The sequence below is a fragment of the Pan troglodytes genome, chromosome 10 (assembly GCF_028858775.2).
Source record: "Pan troglodytes isolate AG18354 chromosome 10, NHGRI_mPanTro3-v2.0_pri, whole genome shotgun sequence".
NCBI classification, from domain to species: domain Eukaryota; kingdom Metazoa; phylum Chordata; class Mammalia; order Primates; family Hominidae; genus Pan; species Pan troglodytes.
Genome location: NC_072408.2, coordinates 18,896,110 through 18,910,632, shown reverse-complemented (window position 1 = coordinate 18,910,632; position 14,523 = coordinate 18,896,110). Strand labels below are relative to the sequence as shown.

The 14,523-nt window shown below is 43.3% G+C and overlaps 1 protein-coding gene across 6 annotated transcripts in view; it reads right to left on the bottom strand.

The window, feature by feature from the left end:
* ETV6 (ETS variant transcription factor 6) overlaps window positions 1-14,523 on the bottom strand; it is a 241,205-nt gene that overhangs the window by 131,071 nt on the left and 95,611 nt on the right. For 4 of the 6 annotated variants that reach the window (XM_009424865.5, XM_009424867.5, XM_054664080.2 and 1 more), the window contains exon 2: window positions 7,372-7,501. The exons of 1 other annotated variant lie outside the window; for it this stretch is intronic. In XM_009424865.5, the coding sequence (XP_009423140.2) occupies window positions 7,372-7,501 (130 nt within the window). The remainder of the gene's footprint in view (window positions 1-7,371; window positions 7,502-14,523) is intronic. One more of the 6 variants, XM_009424866.5, reaches the window with a different exon arrangement.

Here is a 14,523-nt window from a genome sequence, read left to right as displayed (position 1 = left end):
CCCAAAAGTTTGAATTACTAATGTGGTGTAACTCACACATGAAGCAAAATGGGAGAAAATATCAGTTATTTGAGCATGGAAACTGCTGTATTTGTATATACTCAGCTCAACCAATGCTTTCTGATAATAAGAGGAGGTGAGAAGTAACTTAGAGAAGCACAGTTCAAGCCAACACACTGAACCTTTATCACACCTGCCAGAAAGTACTAGGTAGATACATGTAAGGGTGACTGTGGAGCTCATGGACAGGAACTCCTCAATCTGCGGAAATCCATCAAGACAAGAGAAAGACCACAGACGTATTGAGGGTTGGGAAAATCCAAGAGGAAGCAACGGACAGAAAAAAAGAAGAAATGGAAATAAAGTTTCTGATTTCCTGTTGCTGTTCAAGTTTCATAAAATGGACTGGTTCTCATCGTCTTTTATTTTTTAAAGGGTTCTCTTAGTCTGCTATAACCTTTCAGTGTTGAGTCTAGAATAAAGCTGGGCACCTCTGGGCTCACATAAATAACGCAGAGCACCAGGTAGGGACAACCCATTGTCAACAGTTTCCAAATGTCTACTTCAGAACTCTGAGGAAAGGGAGAGCCCGTGACACTAATGAGGGGCCGTGCCATCTTCATCCTCCCCTCCCCATCCCCCACAGCGAAACCAGGGCCACTTTGTCAGAGCTGATGCTGGAGGAACTGCCTTAAATGCACACAGAGCTCACTGCATGAAATGTGAAGTGAAAGAAAAGGTCAGTAAACCTCTGGTTATATATTTTTTTTCTTAAAAAAAAAAAAGACATCTATAAATAGCTGCATTTATTGAAGCTGCTTCCTTATCAGGAAGCATGGAGCTAGGAATTAACGTCTGCCTGCATCGGAAATTCTTTCAGACAGCAAACCCAAAAAGGAAATTTCCCTTCCAAAGCATCCTGGCTGTTCTGCTGTGGGCTGTTTTTGCTCTTCAAGCTGTTTGAAGCAGCTAACCAGGGCCTTCGTACAGCCACATGTGCCGCGGGGAAAGTAGAAAGCTTCAAGCATTTGGATGTAAAAAGTGAAGGCACCCAAAAGAAGGCTTAAGGGGGAACAAAGTAGAAAATGCTAGTGGCTGGTCGGCTTTGTTAGAAGTCATTACTGCTTTGTAAGACACTGACAGAGAATTATATCTCTTCTCCTTGTCCTTGTCTCAACTCTGCTGGTGATATCACTGCACGTCACGGGCAGCTGTGAGGAGAGGCCATTTTTGGAACACTGATGTGATAGCAAAGGACAGGGGAGGACTTGATAGGTATTAGAAGAGTGGGGAAGGCTGAAGAAGGAGATTCACAGATTCAGGCGAGACCGGGAAGAAAGTTCCAGACTGAGGGAGAGACATGTGGGTAGGAAAAGGTCCTGGGATGGAGTGCCCTAGAGCAAAACTGAGCCCCCGGAAATCACAGGGGATCGTTTGAAAGCAAAGCTTATTTCCATTGTGACTTAGGAAGATTAGTCTCAATAATACACAGACAGAACCCTAGGTCCTTTCTTTAATGAAACACACAGACAACGACATGCCTGCTTCCCTTGGCTCCTGCATGGGGAAGCCACCTCCTCAACAGGCTATTCACCGTAACCGGAAACAGAAATGGAGCTTTGGTGAGCTACCTGGCCACTGCAGGCCAGGCACTATGCCAGGTGCTATACATAAATGAGCTCTGATACTTCTAAGAAGCCCTCATTAGTAGGTGTCGTTAGAAACTTGAGTCTTAGAGAGGTTAAATCATCTCTCTAATAGAGCCAACCCTGAAATTCAAGTCCATTCACGTCTATCCAGACCCAAGCCCTTTCTATTACCATGGATTTTTATTTGGAGACTTCCAAAAGCAGTGAGACCTTGCTCCTAGAAGGGCACCCCTAGCAAAATGCTGGGGAATTGGGTACTGGATTGAGCCCACTCTCAGAGCTTGCCCATCAGGGCCTACAGGACCAGCCCTGGCATTCTGGTTGCAGGGAGAAATTCAACTCTAACCTGAGCTCGCAAGAGAACAAACGGGAAGGCAGCAGGACTGGTGAACAAAACCAGAATAAACTATCCACAGGGACAGGCTGTTATCCTGATTCCTCTCCCTCATCCTACTACGAGGCAGAAGCCAGTCTGCTGAGGATTCAGCACAACTTCATGATCAGGTGGCATCACTAGAACCACACCGGTCCCAGTCCCTGCACCTGTGGCTGCCCAGACTTCAGCGGTCAGCAGTGCCTCTACTTTCAAGTCCATGAAACTCTTTATGTCATTATGTTTTCTCCTAAAAAAGCTGAAAGGTGGTTTCAAGAAGTAGAAATCACATTCGGCCTTTCACATGCTGTGTGAACCTGGACAATCCAGTTGATCTATCGGAGACACGGTCAGCTCATCAAACAGAATCAATAGCACCTGCTTCAAGGCCTGCTGTACAATTAAGTGAGACAATAAGTATGAGCGCAGTGTTATGTATAAAAATATAAAATAATAATGATGATCACGTTCAGCTCCCAATTTTGCCTCTTTTTTTTTTGGGAACAAACATAATGTGAAAGCATATAAAATTGTTGCTCTACCCAATTAGAAAAGAGAGGCACTGCATCCCTTCTCACTATGCTGGTTCTAATATAGCTGTGCCTGTCACGTGGCTGTCTTAAACTCAGTTACTCTGCTGAGAAGGCAAAACAGCCGAGTGGGTGAGCAGCGAGGTAACGTTTCCAAAGGAAGGCATTAAATTAAATTATTAAACACACACAAGCAGGAGTAGTAATGTAAGAATTTTGAAAGATTCACAAGGAAAAGAAAGAGAGCCAAGGGACTATTTCTGGTGTTCTGACTCCAGAAAACGCCGAGCGGCTATTATGGCTATTTATTAACCCGCAACATCATAAACCCTAACCCTATTAAATATGATGAATGAGTCCTACGTTCCGATTTTTAAATATCATTCACAGGGATTTTAGAAGGCCAAATGGACACTGCAAAATGCACAGTCTGCGGGCAAATGGCGCAATGTCAACTAAATGTGAAATGATCATGTTTAAAAGAAATTTAAAATAACGACATTTAATTATTTAAATTCTGCCCCATCAATCTGAACTATACTTATATTGTTATCCTAAGGCGGGGCCTGAGCATCACTGTCTGAGGCCCAGTGTTTCATAAGGTAAGCCTCTGCCAATGAGCAGGCTGGCAGCACCTCGTGAGGTGCTGTAACTGCCCCCTTCAGCAGCCACTCCCCCATGAGTTTAGAAAAAGGGCGGCCTTTGGGTAGACAAATCAGAAAACGTCCCTCCCTTGCGAGACTACAAGTCGCCTGGTGAGAACTGGGCAAAGGTATCCTTTGCTCCCAGCAACAGCCCTTCTCTGCGTAGAGTCAAGAGTGACCTTGCCTGGGCACCCTTGGGGGTCCTTGGTCTTTCAAGTGTTTTCAAGCTACAATGAAAAGCTTATGTTCCTTTAAAGAATGCAACTTTTGTTTTTCCCACCTGTCTACTGTAATTGTACTTCGGCTCTTCTACCCTCAAGCTTCAAAAAAAGTTCAGTACCCTTTATGGAAGAAGAGGAAGAAGGAGAAAAAATGATGCCCTTTCTATCCTCTCAACAAACATACTTGTGTTTGCTCTCCTGGTAAGCAGAGGAGTTCTGCTGTAGGACTGTTGAAGGGCACTGTCCTGGTAATCTGGGCAGTGAGTCAGAGCAGGATGGCACGGTCTGGCCTTTCTTCCCTGGGCTCTCCTCTTGCACTCTGCCCAGGCTGCTTTGCCAGTCCTTTTCAAGTCCTCTCTAATCAGCACTTAACACTTTACGCCATTTATCACTTTGCTTTTATCACTGGCAAATAAAAGGAAAAGGCATCACTCTCTACTTCTCAATAACTTGCTAATTTGTCATGCTGTGTCTTCAGTTTGGGTATAGCTCTGTGTTTGCAGAATAAAATGGTGAGAAACTCTCTGTATGAGAACCTTAAATAATATGATCTCTGCTCCTCTTTACCCCCATCCACAAGAATATAAGTTGATTTAAGAATGAAAGAAGAGAAAGGAAGAATTAAGGGAGAGGATTTATCTGGTAATCAATGGAAAATGGTGAAAAGAACCCACTTTGAGGCATACCAATCTGATGAGTATCTCTTTAAAATAAGCAGCTACAAGTGCCTTGGACTTAGCAATACCATAAATGTCCCGCTGTTGTCTTGGCTTTGAGATTCTTCCCCGTACTTTCCATGAGCATTCCACTGGGAATTGTCTGGAATCCCAGATTAAAACAGCAATAACCCAATTCCCTGGTTAGAATATTTATTTTCTTTTAGGTTTGGAAACTCATCTGGGATGCATCTTTAAGTGTGTGGCACAGCTTCAGTCATCGTAGGGGCTATATGCTCCTCTCAAACAGGATGACAAGCAGCAGAACCCTGAAATGGGAGAGGGAGGACAGAAGCTCAGCCTCATTTGGAAAGTCCCAGCTGAGGGCAAACAGCAAGAGCCTGGGAACCTCCACTTCCAGAGGATTCAATACAGATGTCAGAACCAATGGTGTCACAATAGGTCTCATGCAGATTACCAAGGAGAGGTATATAAAGTTAGACTGCCATAGAGTAGGCATTCAGGCAAAATCATTACCATAATCTGAATCCATAGTCTAACTACTGATGAAATGGAAAGGTTTCCGGGAATGTGCTGCAGTTCTATATTTTATAGCTGTCTACGTGGGGACCCATCCATCCTTCGAAGGGTGATATGCAAGCCATTCAACAACAGATAGAACAGACAGAACAGCAATTAGAATAGATTCCAGCCATAAACCAATGCTACGGCCACACCAGTGAACACTGGCTAAGTGTCAACCCTGAATTCATCCATCCATCCATCCATCCAAAAAATATTTACTAAACACACACTTTTTGGTGGTATAGTGGATATAAGATCCTAGGCTCTGGAGTCAGCCAGAACTGAGTTTGAGCCTTGACTCTATCTCTTACTGGTTCTGTGATCGACCTTGAAAAATTACTTAAATTGTCTAAGCCCTTATGTGTGACATGGAGATAGAAAGAAGACCTACCTGACAGGTATTGTGAGAATGAATTAAAAGAATTCCTGTAAAGGACTTCACACAGTGCCTGCTACAGGGTAATCCCGTGATAAATATTAGCTATTATGGTTGTGTGCTAGGCACACAGAAGGCGCTACCAAAATGCTGGTAAGCAGCACAGACACGGCTCAATAAGGAAACTGTCTACTCAAGAAAAAATTCAAGTGTTAATATGGAAGAAACAATTCAAAGCAAGGAGAATGATGCCTCAGATGAGAATCATAGTACTTTAAAGTTAGGAAGGCTGTTAAACATTTTCTTGTCCACACACAGTATTGTATGCTAGGAGAACTGAGTTAAATTACCCATAGTCGAACAGCAGAACTAGCTAAAAGTTAAGATCTCCTGACCTCCAGTTCAGTGTGTTTGTTTGCTTTCTTATTCGTTTTGTCAGGATAACATCTCGTGGAAGATAGTTAAGGAGCTTCCATATGTCAAGGCATCCAGAAGTGAACCAGGAGCGAGGGCCTCCTTGGGGGATGTTGCAATATATAGGAATAAAACGTTATGAAAGAAATCTCAGCCTGTTTGTGATGAGTGTTTGATACTTTTTTTTTCTCTGTGCTAGAATTTAAGTTCCACAAGAGCAGGGGAGTTTTTTCTGCTTTGTTCATTTCTGCACCCCCAGGACACAGAAGAGTGCCGGGCACAGCAGAGGCAATCAATAACTATTTGTGAGATGAATAAATGAATGAATTAGGTAGCAGAAGTGTTCTGCCTGCGTGGCATGAGTATGTTCCATCCTGAGGCGAATATTTCTGAAGTGAATATATCGGTCACAGGATGACTTCTGGAGGAAAATTTCCTATCACTTGGCTGCTGTTTCTTTTCCAGTTGTGTCTGCTCCCATGGTGCCGTAACATTCCAGTTTCCTAAGAACACTGATGTTCCCAGCCATGACCCTGGCACCTTTACAGTTCGAACCTCCTTAAAAGTAGAGGAAAAGATGGTAGAGTAGGGCTGTGTCCTTTACTTCCCTGCCCAAATGAAGCAGAAATGTCTTGACCATAGCAGGCAGCAACTTCGTAAATACTGATGGACGCAGCAAGCTGCAGGAGGGAAAGGATTCTCATGCCCCCAACTCCTCACAAACATCCCAGCAACCGTCTGCCCTCTGGGGCAGAAGGCATAAGCCAGCAGTGTTCCCCCAGGAGCCCCCATATCACAGTCATCTGATTCCCTGAATTACCAGAGAGAGAAAGGAAGAACCTGCATCCTCTGTCTCCTGTTCTCTGCATTCAGAAAGCAACCTTCTGAGGAGGGTAGAACAGGAGGAGAAGAACTGGAGAGCATCACCCTGCTGGAGAGAGATGGTGAACAAGACTGTGCCACCATTTAAGTCACTGGAAGGGCCAAGGTGACCTCAAGTGTCCTCTATAAGCTAGTCTTGTGCCCTCAGGATAACATTCAAGGCAGAGAAGCTGGCATTTTCTTGGACACTGTGAAGAGGGTGGGAATCAGGTGATTCAGTCTCTCCAGCTGCCCCAATCCGGTTTTATCACCTGAGCTGGGTGGCAGTATGAGAAAGGCAGACAAAAAGGACACAGCAGGTGTCAACGGCTTTGGAGGCCAGTATCAGCAGCACAGGTGTGTGGGCCCCAAACCTCTGCCAAGTTGCAGCTGAGGACTGAGACGGGGAAGTGGTAGGCCAAGGGGTAGAGATGATTTGGGAGAGAAAGGTGGAACCACTACAGACTGCAGCTGCTGAGGCAAAGCAAGCACAAGAGAAGCAAGAGAGAGTGGAGGTGAAGGAAAGAGGAGGCAAGAGAGAGGACCTACGCAGGCCTAGAAAACGAAGGGAAGAAAAGTAGCCAGCACAGACAGGGAGGGGAGGGAGGGCCCTGGAAAGAAAGGACGAGCGCACAGCTTAAAAACAAAGCAGGAGTGAGTCTGACTCACAAACTGAGCAAAATTTAGGACCAAAGAAAATATTAAAGTTGAGTAAGCGTGAATTTGAGAATACAGATAAACTTTGCACACACACAAAAATCATCTTGTCTACTAGGAGATTTAGTTGGCTCTGCCATATACTGCATGTTTCCAGGTTTCTTGTTTTTTTTTTTAACATGTCATAGTCAGGGAAGAAATGAATACACTGAGAAACAAGGAACAGGAACCTCAAATTTTTCAAAGGTATTTGGGGGTAGAGGGGTGTGAAAGATTCCAAAGCAGCGTGGCGAAGTCCTGTGAAAACCACCTCAGAGCTTGCCCCTCTCTGGCCTGGAGCCCACTGCCTGCCACCCCCGCCCCATGCCATCAATCCTCTGTCCCTCTCGGGTCACGAACACTCACGCAGGTGCGCAGGCAGGCGGATCGAGTCTTCCTCCATCCTGAGCGCTCGAGGCACTGGAACATGAAGTGGCGTCGAGGAAGCGTAACTCGGCACTGGGCTCTCTGGAGGTGTATATGAAATTCGTTCCTGCTGTTAAAAATAAGGGCAGGAAGAGGGGAGGGGGAGAGAGACAATGAAAGCTTGGAATGGAGGTATGAGACCATCTCGGGGTGGGGAGCAAAAGGGAGGCGGGGCATGGGCAGTACCAGCTTCCCAAGCAATCCGGCTTACTCTCTCCGTAGAGACACTGTATACAGTTGTCTTTCAGATGCCTAGCCTTGGGGCTATATAACAAAACTCTGCCATCGTTGAAAACAGCCTTTACTTTGGACTCATGTCAATAGGTGTACACCCTGTGGTTTGTACAAGTAAAAAGGAGGGACAAAAGGGAACAAAAAAATATGTCCGAGAGAATGGCTTAAAGACAACTTTTTAAAAAATGACTTGCCCAAGTCACATAATTAATGCCATCACTATATTAAAGCCATGTTTTCTCTTCTGTAGCAATATCCCCAGCTTCTAATCAAAGTATGATTCTAGATTCACTTCCATAGTGAGCTGATCAAGTAAAGTGACAGCTTCAAAGATAAGTTCTAGATTTAGAACTTCAATCCACAAGGAAGATTTTTCTATTGTCCACCTATCTCACTATACAACCACCACAACCAAAAATATCCAATGTCTAATTTTTTCCTTCATTGCAAGGAATTATCTGCAACAGTAATGAATATCTCCTTGTTCTTTTACTCTCCATCTCAGAATCGATATTTCCTTTCCCTCTGAAGTATTTCATAGTTCATTCAAAGAATTATCTGAATTTAAAAGAAGTACTGTTTGACCCCTTATCAAGTATCAAAGGGTGGGGTGGGAGAGCTTCCATGGATCCTCCATTTGAATTCAAACAAGCAGTGTTTGTTAGATCAATTAAAACAAACTAGATGGGGTGAGAAGGATTACCGTGAGTTTTAAGTTAAAATACCGCAAATAATGGCAAGAAACCGACTGTTGGGTTCGGCAAAACAGCAGTGCAATTTGTAGCTTAGATCAACATGCCAACTAGGTTGACTTGCAGTCCACATGTAAACATAACTTCAGGAGTGTCTGTGGTTTAACTGGGCAATGTAAAATGGAACACACAACATCCAAAAATATGGTGGAAAGGAAAGACCAGTAAGATGCCACTATGAAAATAAAACTCAAGAGCAAAAGAAAATCGTACATTTAAGTAAAGGGAAGGCAGTGTTTACGTTTTGGAAAGATAGTTCTTTAACATTTTACATCTCATCAAATGTGCAAAGGGAAGCGGCGGAGTCCTCGGCCTATAACCAAATTAAAGCTTCTCCTCTGCTCATAGCCTAGAAAGTCTGGCAGTTGTGGTAGGAAGTTTTGATTTTAAATGAATATATACATATTGTTATAATTTCCGAATGGAATTGCTATACCTTCCCTAAGGCACCCACCAGAAGCAAGTAGGGCAGTTGGAATATTTCTGTTTAAACATACATCCTGAGGTTTCTTGGTGAATTTCTTAATGAAGGGCAGGCACATATATCCCAGGTTTCATTTCTGGGTCAATTAAGATGTCCTGTAAAAAGTCACCCAGAGGCAAAACTTTCAACTGCACTTTTCTTGAACTTTAGCAGGCATCACACGTATTTTGAGAAACTTTAACTTAAGGATGGGTTATACTTTTTGGTGTTTGGTTTGGGATGAAAAAAGCAAAAAAAAAAAAAAAAAAAAAAAAAAAAAAAAAGCCCACACATATAGGAAACATAAAATCTGTTCAGAGGTTTTTAAAGGTGAGGTGGGCTTCTGAGCATTTCAAACAGTCTGTTTTTAGAATTTAACAAATTCTCCATACTCTTCAACTCTTGTCTGACACCCCCCAAATCCCACTATATGTCTAGATATCTACCGTTAACTTTATTCTCGGAAATAGCTTTCTGTTTTGTTAGGGTTTTTGCAGAAGTGAAACTTGGTGAAGAAAACATCGGGCAGCCAAAGGGTCTTCAAATGGTGCTTCATGAGTGCAAGAAAAAAACAAGACAGCATTTCGAAATTCAATGACTCTTCTTTCCCTTGAAGCAAAGAGAAACTCACAAGACACTCTGGCTAGTCCATGAGAGTGAGGCCGCCTCATCCCCGCCTGCCCCAACTCCACCAAGGCAAGCTGGGAGAAACCCAGCCCTCCATGCTGACTGGACTTCATTTCTTAGGAACTCCATCCCCAGCCAGCTGACAAAAGAGTCTGGCTAGCTATTACCCTGAAAGTGTATATACTGTAATTTACTAAATTATCATTGCTTTGGACCTTCCTTTCAACTGTGCTCTCTTTAAAAGTAACCCCTTGGTGTGCTTTCACTTCTACATGGTTCCCGGACCTTACGCTGAAACACCACACTTCTGCACCTGCTCTGGGATCTGACGCCATCCCCCGCAAACCCCGTCCAAACAATTTTAGATGGAGACAACTGCTATTTCATGATGAAAACTTATAAAAGGAAGGCCAGAGATGAAGAGACTGTGGCCCACTGATCTCCTCACATTCCTGATGATGGTTTCTACTCAGCTGGAGGACAGTTTTCCACACCATAAGCTCTTTTTCAAAGGCTCAATGAAGAGACTTGTCAGCAACAAGAGAGGTTACCTTGACCAAGACGGACAAATGCACAATGTGCTTCTAGGGCCCCGAGCACTCTTCTAGTAGCCATGGCACACCTAAGGTAACTCTGGGCTTGGTGGCTGCAGAGCACTTGGGGACCCCAAAAGGATGCTGTACAGTGAGTGGGCTCTGTTCCAAGGAGAACAAAACACACTCTTGGGAATCCCACACTACAGAGACTCCTTTTGTCTCTCTTTTTGTGAATCTCTAGGGTGACTCTCGCAGTGCTCATTTTTCACTCTATTGCAATAACCTCGCACTTAACGTCTACCCTGGCACATCAGCAGACTATCAGCAATTGGAAAAATTAAGCAAATACCACTATCTCAGATGGAGACATCTAGACAGAGAAGTTTAAGGACACTAACGTCTAATTTCCCAAATAAAGGGAACCTCTTTACTCTCACAACTGCTTCTCTGGTGCAACCCCAACAAAGGATGGGGTGGTGGTGAGAGTCCCACCTCTAAAGCAAATTGTCAGACAGATGAAAACCAGAGGTGCTTTCTTTCTTTTAACATTATGGGGAGTAGGGGTGTGTGTGTGTGTGTGTGTGTGTGTGTGTGTATGGGGGGATAACGATTTTCCCAAGAGGATTATAACCGCTGCTCTAATTAAATTAAAATGCTACAGACAGTGATATTAATGTATTCAAGTGTTGTAGGGGGATAAACTGCTGGTGGAGGTCAATGATGTGACTCAGAATGCCGTGATGTGGTTACATTATTGTTTAGATGCCGTAAAAAATAAAACACGCTGCTCTCAAATTTGCAGATACAACCTATCAAGCCAACCAGCTGAACAAAAGGGAAGCACTGCAATTTCTGAGGCCAATTGTAATACCTATGAGCAGGTTGTCAAGGAGGCGGCACAAAGCGCTGGGAAGAGAAAATAAGGCAGAAAACTGTTGTAGGCAAGAGTTGAAATGTAAATTTCACCAACCATTTTAGAAAGCTTTAAAAAAAAATAATGGAGTATGGAGTAGGGTTGTCTCTTGAAAGCGCAAGGACTGAAGCCAAAATGAGCTGCGTTCCCTCTCCCATTTCTCCCCTAGCCATGAAGGGCCAATGAAGGGTACCCATCTAATTCTGCTCATTTTTAAACTGAATGCTTAGGAGCCCGTGACTTCCCTGTAAAATAGGCGTATACAGTCTGTGCTCAGTAGGAGAATGGCATTTCTCCACGTTCCCCCACCCCCACCCTCAGGTTGCATATTACAGAAGAGTCAAAAAATGAATATTATTACCAAAAGGTCTTTCCTCTTCAAAATTATTCAATATAAAGCTTCCATAAATCACGGGGATCCCCTAGCACATTTACACATTTATTATTATACCCTCTGAAAAGGCTGAGGGGTTGGGAAACTTAGAGCCTACTGCTAACTAAATATTAACATTCTGGAAATAAAGCATTTTTGGAATTAATTAAAACAGAAATAAAGTTGGTTGTGCTTGCAAAAAGATGGTTTGCAGGTAATTTCAAAGATTTCTCTGCTGCAGAACTGAGATGTCCTTGATATAGAAACTTTTCCTGGAAATTGTCCCTATCCCCATTATAAATGCCAGGACTGCCCCCAGTGATGGCTTCTGAAGCCTAGTTTGAAAGTCCTGAGGAGGAAGAGTGTCATGGACACAGGATGGTGGTCATTTCCCCACAGCTAGGGTAAAAATGCTACAGGCATGCTTTCATCCCATTGCACTTCGGTGTCCCATCACTGTGAAGAAACCTGCAACCCAGATAAGATGGAAAACAGCAGGCACCAGTGACAAGAGTGGTCATGCCAGCAATATTCAGTATTTTGAGAGAAGGATCTCTTTTCCACCCTGCAGGTGTTTAGAAAAGCTGCCTGAGAAAGCTGATGCTTGTACCGTCGTCAACTTCTACAGATTCAACAGAAGAAACCTCTCCTATGGGAAGCTATTTATTGAAATTTATTAAAGTGAAGTCTGAATACACAATTATTTAAGTACACTCTTCTGGCTGCAAAAATAATTCAAGTGGTGGTGATGTTGGCTTTCATTAAGTAAGCTTTTATTAACAAGCTATAGACACATTAACAAAAAATTGAATACGCTGAAATTTCAGCTCTAGAGTTTTCCAGGTTTCTGCCACCAGGAAAGCACAGATATATACAAGAACCTAAAGTAATACACTCTTGAAAGTCGACATTTTTTTCACTTGAAAAAAGCTATTGAATATTTTGTCCACTCCAAAATTCAGTGAGATAAACTTAAAGAATTTGAGAGAAGATGCAAATGCCAGTCTTCTTTTCTAAATAGACATTGTACACACAGCCACAGAGAGTAACATTTTTGGAATCTCCCCAGAAAGAAAGAGCATACCCTAGCATCTCGGCTAGAAAGAACACCACAGAGACTCAAATACAAATTTTGATGTAGCAAAATCCACATCCACCAAATCACAGAAGTGAAGTTCATGATTTCTTTTCATCCAGAGAGTTACCAGAAGACGGTTTAGACATCCAAGATGGTATAGGGGCCCAAGCTGGCTTTCTTCTTGGTGTCCAGTGTCCCCCCTGCCCTGAAAGCAACATCCCTCTGGATGCTGAGTCATTAATTTTTACAAGCCAAATGGTGTTTGGGTCTCAACATTCATCTTGCAGAATACATATCAGTACTTCCAAGGGAAAAAAAATGAGCGTACCCTGTGAAAATGAGGATGGGTAGGAACTATACTCCTAGCATCTGAAGTCTCCTCCCTAGGTTACCCAGATGGCCCACTCAGCCCTTGGGGAGAGGGTGCGCCAGACAAACCAAACTCAATGTTGCTGTGGGGATCTTCCAAGGAGCCCGCTTCACCAGTCTTAAGGAGTGCCCTTTCTCTAGTTTATGTAGATGGTTCAGGACGTGAGATATTCGGATTCCTGTTTAGAACTGAAATTGTCCCTTTCTTCTGCCTTTCTGGATGGTTACATCCTAAAATCAGAAGGCAGTATATTGCTTCTGTCAAACAGATATAATTAAGTCAAAGCATCTTAAGTCTTCCTCTTACCCAGACCTGTATTATCTTTGCATAGTGAGATTAAAAAAAAAAAAAGAGAGAGAGACAGAGAGCATTAGCAATAAGCCCTGCAATCAAACATCTCTGTAAAAGGTCATTGAGTTTTTTTTCTCCCTATGATTAAGAAATATTTCAGCAACCATCAAGGGTCAACTATGAGGCTAGGCCTATAGCAGGCATTACAAATTATGCAATCATACGTCCTAGAATTTCCAGGATGGTCTCAATATTTAAAGTTCCGTGTCCTTTTACCCATAAATACATATGGGTAGTTGTATATAAATACTTAACACCTCTCAGAACACGTGTCACAATTTTAGCTGGAAAATACAGTCACTGCCACAATCAGGAAAGAGAGCTAGCATTAAGTGAGCACGTGGTATGTGTTCCTATGAAGCCTTTATTTTATTTCAGCCTCACAATGACCCTGCAAGGAAGGCATCGTTATCTCCATTCCGCAATGAGGAAACTGACTTGAAAACCACAGTTCCAGTCACCAGCTCGGGAGATGGTGTGGCTGGTATTTGGGTGCAGACTGATCTAACTTTACTTCTCTGAACTGCTTCATAATGCCAACCAGTCAACAATGACTTCACAATGGGGAATTCCAAGAGACAGGTTCAAGCTTGTAAAAATCATAGCAGCCTTCGAATATTTCGTTGCTCTGCATCCTCACTCCTCACAGAATTCCAGCAGGATTCTTGAGGGTGACTCAACAGAGCTGCCTAAGCCAAGGCACCTACCTTCTTATGCATGTTGCTTATCCTATGGGTAGCACAGACTGAGGGGTAAATGCATTCAGCTGAGGGAAGGGGACTCTATCTGATGTATGAGAAAAGTTCTCGTGGCATGACCTCTGAGCAGGAGTAGCCATTCGAATTTATCCAGGGATCTACATTAACCATGGAACACAATCAGTAGGACCAAGAGGGCATTTCCAGGTTGCTTATGCAAATGATAACTTGGCCATGGCTAGAAATCTCACTGGGCATTTTTGAGTACAAACATATTACTTTCTATCCTAACATTGTCTTTAACAACAACGGAAGACATTTCCCTTATTCTTATCTGCTTACCCAAGAGCAGCAGATCTAAAAGTACAGGTGAGATAAATAGAAGCAGTAAGGAGGAAAGAAGCCTGCCAACATCTATTTGGTGCCTATAGTGGGCAGATCTCTACACCAAGAAGGAGCTGAGTCTGCCCCCAGAAATCACAGTGGCCGCAGTCCAAGCAAGACCTCTCCAATGGCCCAAAGATGCACATTCCCAAGAGGGGAATGGATGAAGGCATTAAGGATATATGTGGCCTGTAGGGGAAAAAAGATTTAAAATCTTCTCGGAGATGTCTTCAAATACAGGAAGGACAAGTCTAAAAGAGACTCAAGGCTTGCTTGTAGTAGCAGAGGACAGAGCCAGCAACAGATACCGATG